The 9,406-nt window shown below is 54.9% G+C and overlaps 1 protein-coding gene across 1 annotated transcript; it reads left to right on the top strand.

Moving 5' to 3' along the window:
- Window positions 1–1,476: 1,476 nt before the first annotated feature.
- On the top strand, window positions 1,477–5,336 carry EFNB3 (ephrin B3; the record flags this gene model as incomplete). The annotated part of the gene is made up of 5 exons (XM_080923899.1): window positions 1,477–1,598; window positions 3,721–4,013; window positions 4,205–4,297; window positions 4,405–4,509; window positions 4,927–5,336. 5 exons carry the CDS (start codon window positions 1,477–1,479, stop codon window positions 5,334–5,336), a joined length of 1,023 nt encoding a protein of 340 aa, XP_080780025.1.
- Between the last annotated feature and the right edge of the window lie 4,070 nt (window positions 5,337–9,406).

The following is a 9,406-nucleotide window of genomic DNA, read 5'->3' as shown; positions in this document are numbered from 1 at the left end:
AAGGAGTAAATGGAAAAACACAGCTGCTTCTTACTGGTCTCCCTCAAGACTGCAGCGCTAGGGCAAGGGGCTTGTTCGTTCTTCGGGCTTCTCCATCTGCCCACTCTCCCCCCTCCCCACACCTTGTCAAATACCCAGAATGGGAGTCTTTGAAGAGATGCTGTCAACGGGGCCACGGTGAGGACCTCTGTCAAAGGGAAAGGAGCAGCCTGTGGAGGATTGGGCAGGAAGGAGAGGAATGTCGCCCCTGCCGGGAGGTGCTGAAAGCCTTGGTTCTTACACCCAAGAAGGCAGCTCCTCCCTTCCCCCAGGATAATTGGAAACAGCCCTTCCTGTGGATTGCAGCTTTGGGGTCATAGGTACCCCTTTTCCTATCCCAGTCTTACTTTTTCTCCATGATCACCCAAGAAGGGCCAAAATTGACGACTCCCTGGTCTCTTCACCTAGTCCACAGAAAACAGTAAAGGGTCAGAGAAGCCGTGACAAAAGGAACCCCAGGAAAGGGGGGAGTTCAGCAGCCTAGGTTGTGTTTTCGGGGTTTTCCTAAACTCCCCTTGTGACCTTGGGCAAGTCATAGGGTCCCCTCTCAACCTGGCTAGCTCTGCCCCCTCCCACTTCACACAGGTAGCCCATCAACTTAGCGTTACTTTGTGAAGTGCCTAGCCTTCAAGGTTATCATTATCCTCTCCAGGCAGCCGGGAATGCCGGGTGTTGTTTTGGAATGGAAGAGGAGCAGGCTGCGGGAGCAAAGTGGGGAAGGTTTTTCGGGGTGGAGAGGGCAAGAGCCTTCCTGGATGCTAGCGAGGAAGATTCCAAACGCTCGGGCAGTCGGAGGGCAGGAAGGGAAGCAAGCAGAAACTCAGCCAGAGACGGACACTGCCAGAGACAAAGGGGGCGTGAGAGACCGCGCCGGGCAGCGAGGCGGGGTGGCGGACGGGAGGTGCGCGAGGTGAGGGAGGTGTGGGGGGCGTGGGCCGCGGGATGCGACGCCCGCTCCGACTGAGCTCCAGCTCCGGTTTTTCCCTCCACCATGCTCTCCCCCTCCCCGCCTCTCTTTTAACTCCCCCCTCCTGGGCTCGGGACTGGTTTCCTCCCTTAGCCCGCTGCCCTCAATCCCGGCGAGGCTGGGGCTCCAGCTCGGTGTCTCCATCTTCGCTGCCTTGCCCGGCGCCCCATGTCGCCCCCGCCCGGTCCTCGGGTCCCCATGTCCCCCACGTAGCCGGGCGCACAGATCCCGAGGTGCGGCGCGTGGGCCGGGGGCGCGTAGGGCTCCTGCAGACGGCCCCTGCAAGGGTTCTAGTGGAGCTGAGCGCTCTGGAGCCGGGGCGCAAGCATCGCAGAAAAGAGGGTCCTTGTGGGAGCTGGGGGTGACTAGCCACCCACCAGGGTGACTGGGGCTCCGCAGCGTGGTACCCACCCCTGGGGGTGAGAGACTTTGGGGGAGTTGGTGCCCCGCCCCCAGGCCTTGGTAGGGTCATGGGGGGCCCCCATTTTGGGCCAGGGGGTGTGCAAGTCGGGGCCCTGCTGCTGTTAGGTTTTGCGGGGCTGGTGTCTGGACTCAGCCTGGAGCCTGTCTACTGGAACTCGGCGAATAAGAGGTGAGTAGCCTGGGACTGGGGAGACTCCAGTCCCATGGATAAGGGATATGGGAGCTTTGAGACCTCCGGGCTAGGATTCTGGGCTGAGAGGAGGCTGGCAGAGGGGTGCTGTAGCACTGAGGTGAGGTGACAGGTTACAAGGCAGAGCAGTGATCTTGGGAGCCAGACTCATAGTCTCATAGAGCTGGATGTGGGTGGTGATACCATGTGTCTGGAGTTGGGAGACCTTAAAGGGGCAAAGATAAAGTTCCCGGGTAGCGGGAGGAAAACGGAGTGACTGTTTGGCTCTGGAGGAGACCTGTGTCATCTGCGTTGAAGGGGGCCTGGTTAATGTCAGCTCTCGGGAGAGAGGTGCTGAATGGGTGCTGCTGAGGCCCTGAGGGGAAGGGCAGGGACGCTAGCTCCCAGGAGGCACTCGGTGTTGCCGATGAGAGGGAAGGGGGTTCAGTTTGGGGCTATAGAACAGCCCACCCAAGGTTCCTTGACTCTCAGCCTGTGTTCCAACTCGTATTCACAGCCAGAGGACTAGTGAACCTTTGTTTGAACAGTTTGTCAGCTAGAACAGGTTCCCGTCTTCCTGGTTTGGTGGATTCTTTCTGGAGCCCCTTCAAGGCCCCCTCCTTCCCTCTTGCCACTGGAGTCTTGGGGGTGCCATTTCTCTCCCCAGTCATCTTGGTTGCAAACTCTCCACCGGGGACCCCGTTCCCTGGCATGCTTGCTTTGCTGGAAAGAGGCCAAGGGTCACTCACATAGGGCAGACAGAAGCTATGGGAGGTCATCTAAGTGATTTGGCTCCCTCCATGACATTTCCTATCCCCACCAGCTCAAGAGTTCTGTGTTTCAAAACTTCCTCCTTCGCTGGGCCGGTTGTGAGAGGTCATGGGAGGGGGAGTGGACCTGAGAGTTCATCAGGTACTTTGGTCTTCGCTGTTTGTAGCTGTGTGCTTTTAGGCATGGCACTTAACCTCTCTGAGTTTGTATCTTCAGTCCTTACAGCTGTTATGAGGATTGGAGGCAAGGTATTTGGACATATTATATACTCATGAGAGGTATGATCAGTTTTGTTTGTTTCTTCTGTTTTTTTTTTTTGCTTCCTGGCCTCCCTGCCCTGTTCCAATCTCGGCCTCCCCTCTCCCTCCTATATTTCAGTGGGAATAATCAATCTCAAGCTTTCCCACCTGCCAGCAACTGCTGGCTGCAGTTCTGAGTACTAAGTGTACCTTGAGGGTATATACATTGGGCTATCCTGATAGGGTTGAGACAAAGCACTGGGACTTTCTGAGGATGTTGGGTGGAAGCTGGTCATTAGGAGTCTGTTAAGATGCTGGGCGAAACAGTCTTGTGGGACCCGGTTTCAGGCGGGGCTTGCTGTAGTGGATAGGTTGTGGCTGTGCTGGGCCCATCTGTTTCCTGGCTAACTGGCCAAGGAGATGCTGCTAGTAGTTTGTGTCAGCTGTGTGACAGAAATCAACTACTTCAACTCTACAGCAGGAGAGCATTTGCCTCAGAAAGTTTAAGCCCCAAGGTGAAGCGCAGAAGAATGCTCTGAGTGGTCGGCATTCATACTTCCATTCTCATCAGCCCCATTTGGTCATTGCCAATCTAGCATTTGCCTCATGTTTCATTAACTAACTTGGGGAGCTGGTTCATATCACGCCCCCCCAAACCTTTACCTTGCCCCCTTGGCCCTGAAATTCAGTGGTGGCCTGGAGGAGGGGGTGGTTCCATCCCCATGGTTGACTGCCATGGAATAGTGAAATCACCTGGGAGGGGTAGGCTGTGTGGTTCCAGAGAGGCCAGCTCCTTGGTAACTGGCATCCTGTTGCCATGGCAACGGCACCGGTGATGGAGCGGGAGATGGCAGTGTGCATGTGGTGAGGGCGGGCTGAAGAGTGCATTTGGGCACACCAAGGGGCAGAAGACCTCTGAGCCTGGCTTCCTGCTGCTTCTGATGTGAGCTTGCAGAGCCCTTAGTGCCTGGGCTTGCTGAACACAGGACTCAAACAAAGGCATTGGGCGGGAGCTAGGAACTGCTGTCCTGGATGGTTGGGAGTAAGAGAGGGAAAGCTTTGGGTGCCACACTCCTGACACCTCTTCCCTGCCTACCTTGTCTTCCCTGTAGGTTCCAGGCAGAGGGTGGTTACGTGCTTTACCCTCAGATCGGGGACCGGCTAGATCTGCTTTGTCCCAGGGCCCGGCCTCCTGGCCCCCACTCCTCTCCTAGTTATGAGTTCTACAAACTGTACCTGGTAGGGGGTGCCCAGGGTCGGCGTTGTGAGGCACCCCCTGCCCCAAACCTTCTTCTCACATGTGACCGGCCAGACCTGGACCTCCGCTTCACCATCAAGTTCCAGGAATACAGCCCTAACCTCTGGGGCCATGAGTTCCGATCCCACCACGATTACTACATAATTGGTACTGCCAGGCATTGGGCAGGGGCAAATAGAGTGTCCCTGGGATGGAGGGGGAGGAAGGTTAGGACCATTGGAATCCACCACTGAACATTCAGTAGTGCTCCCTTGGCATTCAGTAGTGCTCCCCCCCCCTCAGGGAACGGGAGGGCTGGACCCAGGAGTGCTAAACTCACCTCCTGTTCTTATTTTCAGCCACATCAGATGGGACCCGGGAAGGCCTGGAGAGCTTGCAGGGAGGTGTGTGCCTAACCAGAGGCATGAAGGTGCTTCTGCGAGTGGGACAAAGTGAGTCGGGCCAGGGGACACCTGTCAGGAGGGAAGTTTAGGTGCAAATGCAAATCAGGAGCAGTTTTCTCAGCCCCTCTCTCTTACATCATCTTTCTCATCTTCAGGTCCCCGAGGAGGAGCTGTACCCCGAAAACCTGTGTCTGAAATGCCCATGGAGAGAGACCGAGGGGCAGCTCACAGCCTCCAGCCTGGGAAGGACAGTATACCAGGTAGGAACCCGGAGCCAGGCACTGCCTTCTCTGCTCTCAGACCCCAGCTGCCCTGCCTTCACCCTCTCCCGCCCTCCCTCTCCCGTTTTGGGGGCAGCAATACAGGAAAGAGGAGAGAGGATGGGAGGGTGGGAGGGAAGTGGAAGCCAAATGAGGAAAAGACTCAATTAGAACTAATTAGCCAAGTCACTGCTTCAATCAGTGCTGTCAGAGAAAGGGGGGGGGGGCTACATGGCAGGGAGCTGGAGGCTGGACACCTGGATTTCGATCTGGGTTTGGGGGAGGGAATGTGGGGTACCTAAGGGGCTTGGGCACTGCTGGGGAAGCCCATGGGGACCCCCAGGGTGGGTGTATCCAATATCCAGATGGTTCCTTCAGCCCCTCCCCCTCTTTCCTCCTTCACCCCTTCCCTGCCAGGTGACCCCAACAGCAATGCAACCTCCCCGGGTGCTGAAGGCCCCCTGCCCCCTCCCAGCATGCCCGCAGTGGCTGGGGCAGCAGGGGGGCTGGCGCTGCTCTTGCTGGGCGTGGCAGGGGCTGGGGGTGCCATGTGTTGGCGGAGACGGCGGGCCAAGCCTTCGGAGAGTCGCCACCCTGGTCCTGGCTCCTTTGGGAGGGGAGGGTCTCTGGGCCTGGGTGGTGGAGGGGGGATGGGACCTCGGGAGGCTGAGCCTGGGGAGCTAGGAATAGCCCTGCGGGGCGGTGGGGCTGCAGATCCCCCCTTCTGCCCTCACTATGAGAAGGTGAGCGGTGACTATGGACACCCTGTGTACATTGTGCAGGATGGGCCCCCCCAGAGCCCTCCAAACATCTACTACAAGGTATGAGGGCTCCTCCCACCTGGCTCTCCTCAATCCAGCCGTCCATGGGGTGCTCCTCCAGTGTAATTCATGGTATGAGGGACACCTGCGCCATGATTTTGGCCCCCTTTGCCCCACCAGCTCTTTGGCTCCTCCTGGCTATAGCCCCCATCTCCAATTTTAGGATCCCTTAAGACTCAACTACACCTCTTCCTGCCCTGCCCAACCAACCCTCATTAGGCTGTGGCACTCCTCTGTCTCTGCCTCTTAGGGGAGGGAGCACAGGCTCAGCCTCCTTTAATCACTACACAGGTGTCCTTTCTCCTTGCCCACCCAGAGTAGGGGTGGGGACAGTCTGTCTTTTGGTTGGCACTTCTTTCTGCCTCTCACCATTTTTCTCTTCTCTCCATTTCTTATTCTCTCTCTCTCTCTCTCTCTTTCTCCTGTGTCTAGGTCTGTTCTCTTCCTCCTCCCTAGCCTCCTCCTCCTTACATCTCCATCTCCTTTAGTCCTATTGGCTTCTTGTCCTTCCTGTGCCTCTCACGTGTCTCCTGGGTTGGGGCATCAAAGTATCTCTCCCTCGGCTCTTGGCCCTTTCCAACTTTTCTTACCAACCGCTCCCCTCCATCTGCCAAAAGTGGGGGCTTCTTTGGGGGGGGATTCTGGCACTCTACCCCCCAGCTCCAGGCACGGGCACAGGGCCTCTTTCCCTGCCTTTCTGTGTACTTACTCCAGCCATTTGGGGTGGTTACTGGGCCACAGCAACTACTACCATGAGAAGAAGTGTCCTGTTGTATCCAGTGGCTGATGGGAAGACATGACGCAGTGAGGACTCGGTGGACTGGGTCTGATACCCAATGGGCATCAGATAGGAAGTGACCAGGCCTGGACAGAAACGGCCTGGGAAGTGGCAGCAGCAGGAACTGGAAGTGCCTTCATCCAGAACAGGAAGTCGCTCTTCTGAAATAGGAAGTGGTCTGGCTGGAATTCCAAGTGGCTTAGTCTGGGGAGGTGGTGGGGGTGGGGGTGGGGGCATGGGAAGTGGATGGTTCTTACCCTGTGGAGAAAGGGGCAAGAGGAACTTCCTGTTTTAGGAGGAAGCCGGAACTTACCACTGTGAGAGGACAGATGTGGACTGAGATTTTTCTTAGTGTTCAGTGGCACTTCCCAAGGACCCCCCTTCCCTTGTGCTCTGTGCGGTTTTTAGGACAGCTAAGATGACTGCCACCTGCTGTGGCAGGCCCAATTTGTCTTGTTCTCCCTTGACTGTACCCCAGTATAATCTCTGTTGATCAACAGGACTACCCCAAGAACCCACATGTTCTCCCCCGGAACCAGACGGCTATCTGGTTCATGCCTTCCTCCCTTTGAACCCAACACAGCGCCCTTGTTAGTGAAGAGGTGGTCCATAGGCTGGGCTAGCTGATGGCAGTTATTAGCACTGGTTGCTGTTCCCATAGTGACAAGCCTATACCTCTTCCCGCTCTTTAGTGCGCAGTGGGCAGCTGCCTCAGTGTCCTTGCAGCTAAGTTTTATTTGATCAAAGCTGCCCTTAGGCACCACGTTGGCCACCTCGATCACCAGCCAAAATGGTTGCTTTGTCCACCAGAGGGCAAGTCATCTCTCTGGCACTGTAGTTCCCAGCTCCTTCTAGGGAACAGGAAGTTGATATTGCCATTGAGGAGGTGGCGGGGTATGGCCCTCACCTCAATAGTTTTACTGTAAAAGGAAAATTTGAACAACAACGAGAAAAAATAAAATAAAAATAAAAATAAAAAAATTTAAAAGTTGACCAGATGGCTGGAAAATGACTGGACACAAATCTGGGGGTCAGAATGGCTTTTAGGCTGAGGGTGGGTCACAGGGAACCTGGGGGCCTGGGGAAAGAACATTGGTTGGGATGGTGAGGTGGGCAGTTTCTGGAGAGGGGCTCATGGGCTCAGAAGGGTGAGGAAGAAAACCACCTGTAGAGAAGAGCTGCTGGGACACTCGAGTGACATGTGCCAATACTGGCCACACATGGTGGAGAGGACACAGTCACCGTTAGCAACACTGTGGTGCTAATGTGCACTTGTGTGAGGGTCTGTTCCCTACAACCCCTCCCCAAAGTACTTGGGGAGTTTTGCTGTTTGGGATAGAGATGATGGAAAAATTGTACGAAGACCCCAGGGGCCCAGGCATCGACTGTTTCTGCTTATATGCCCAGGTTCTCCCCCAAAAGCTCAGGTGCCCATCCCCCTAGACTCTACCACATTCTCCGGCCACAAAAGCTGCTATCAGGAACATCGCTGGAGCGAGTCCACAGGGTCACAACCTCTGCCCTGACTGCCCTCCCCTGACTTAAGGTTCCCTCCCACTGTCTCCCATCTGCCTGGAGGTCAAGGGGTCCCCCTTCCTTTCTGTTCACAGAGACCCCTACCCATCTCAGCAAGGTGCCTGGGTCTTCTGAGGTATAGGTACTGGAGGAGGGGAGTTGAAAACTGAGAGACCAGGTACTGGACTGTGTGGAATTTCCTCTTGCCTTCTGAGCCCACACTGGAGCTACCCAAAGTGGGGAGGTTTGAGGGGGTTGGAAGGGCTGGTCCCTGGCCCTTAGTGGGGGTTGGTCGTCTTGGAAACATCCCCTTCTCTACACAATGGGAAGCCCCCCTCAGCCTCCCGCGTGGATGGAGCCGACAGCCCCATCGCTGGCTATCAGCCTCAGGGACTTGGCAACCGTCACTATGGCAACACAGAGCCCAGCAACAGGGCCCACTGAGAAAGGGAGGGGTCCATGACTGGGGCAGAGCTGTGAGTGTGAGGGGACGAGGGCTCTGAGAGTCCCCTTGACACAAACATCCAGAGGTACAGGTGGATACAAGAGGGGAGAGAAGTAGAGAGAAACAGTCTCCATGACAAACACATCATCACCAAAGCTGCCAGGACATCATAACACGCTGAGAGACAGGAAGACACCTGGGGAAAGATGCACAGCTGGGAAGAGAAACAGCACATACTGTACAGCCCCTGGGACACACCCCCTCTGAGCACTGGCATCCACCGACCCCCTGCCAACCACCTGACATTCACAACACCTACAGCCTTTCACATGCGCAGTGACGTGCCTGTCTTTTAAGCTATTTGGAAATGCTGGTGACTTCCACACAGAACCACACATGCCATCTGTTGGCTTTCTGGATACAAGTACACACACACTCCCAGAGTGACAACTATGACAAGAATAGAAGGGAGGGGAGCCACTCCTTCGTCCATTTGTTCATTCAGCCGCTCCAACATGTCTGCTGTGCTCCAGGTACCACTCAGCACTACGTGCTAAGGCGAAAATCCCTGCCTCAGAAAGCCACATTTTTTGTCTATTGACTTTTTATGCCCTCCTCCCTGCCCCCATCATGGTGCTAGTGTCAAACCTAGAGCCTTGAACATGCTTGACAAAAAAAAAAAAAAAAAAAAAAAAAAACCCTATCATTGAGCCCATACCCCAGGTCCATTTTTTAAAAGATGTATTTAATTTGAATATTTCTGCCTGTGTGTATGCATGTGTGCCTTGTGCCTCGTACCTGAGGAGGTTGTGAGGGCATCAGATACTCTATGGACAGAGTTACAGAGAGTTAAGCCTTGTGTAGGTGCTGGGAACCAAACCTGGGTCCTTTGCAAGAGCAGTAAATGCTCTTAACCACAGCATCTCTGACCTTCTAGCCTCCCTCTCACCTGCACTGAGACAGGGCCTCACTGCAGCCCTGACTGTTTGATTGACGGATTGATTGATTTTTAAGACAGGGTCTTGGTGGTCAGTGGTGGTGAACACCTTTGATTATAGCACTCAGGAGGCAGAGGCAGGAGGACCACTGTGAGTTCCAGGACGGCCAGAGGTCAGGACAAACAAACCAAAACCAACCAACCAACAGCTGCCCCCAAAGAAACAAAAAACAAACAAACAAACAAAAACAAAAAACAAAAAAAAAAAACCAACCAACCAGACAACAACACCAAAACCCAAGCAAATGAACAAGATAGGGTTTTGTCATATAGACCAGGATGGCCTCAAACTTTAGAGATCTGCCTGCCTTCACTTCCTAAGTGTTGAGATAAAAGATGTG

The sequence above is a fragment of the Micromys minutus genome (genome assembly GCF_963924665.1).
Source record: "Micromys minutus genome assembly, chromosome: 10".
Taxonomy (NCBI): domain Eukaryota; kingdom Metazoa; phylum Chordata; class Mammalia; order Rodentia; family Muridae; genus Micromys; species Micromys minutus.
The sequence above is the reverse complement of the archived record's forward strand: the minus strand, read 5'-3'. Positions and strand labels throughout refer to the sequence as shown.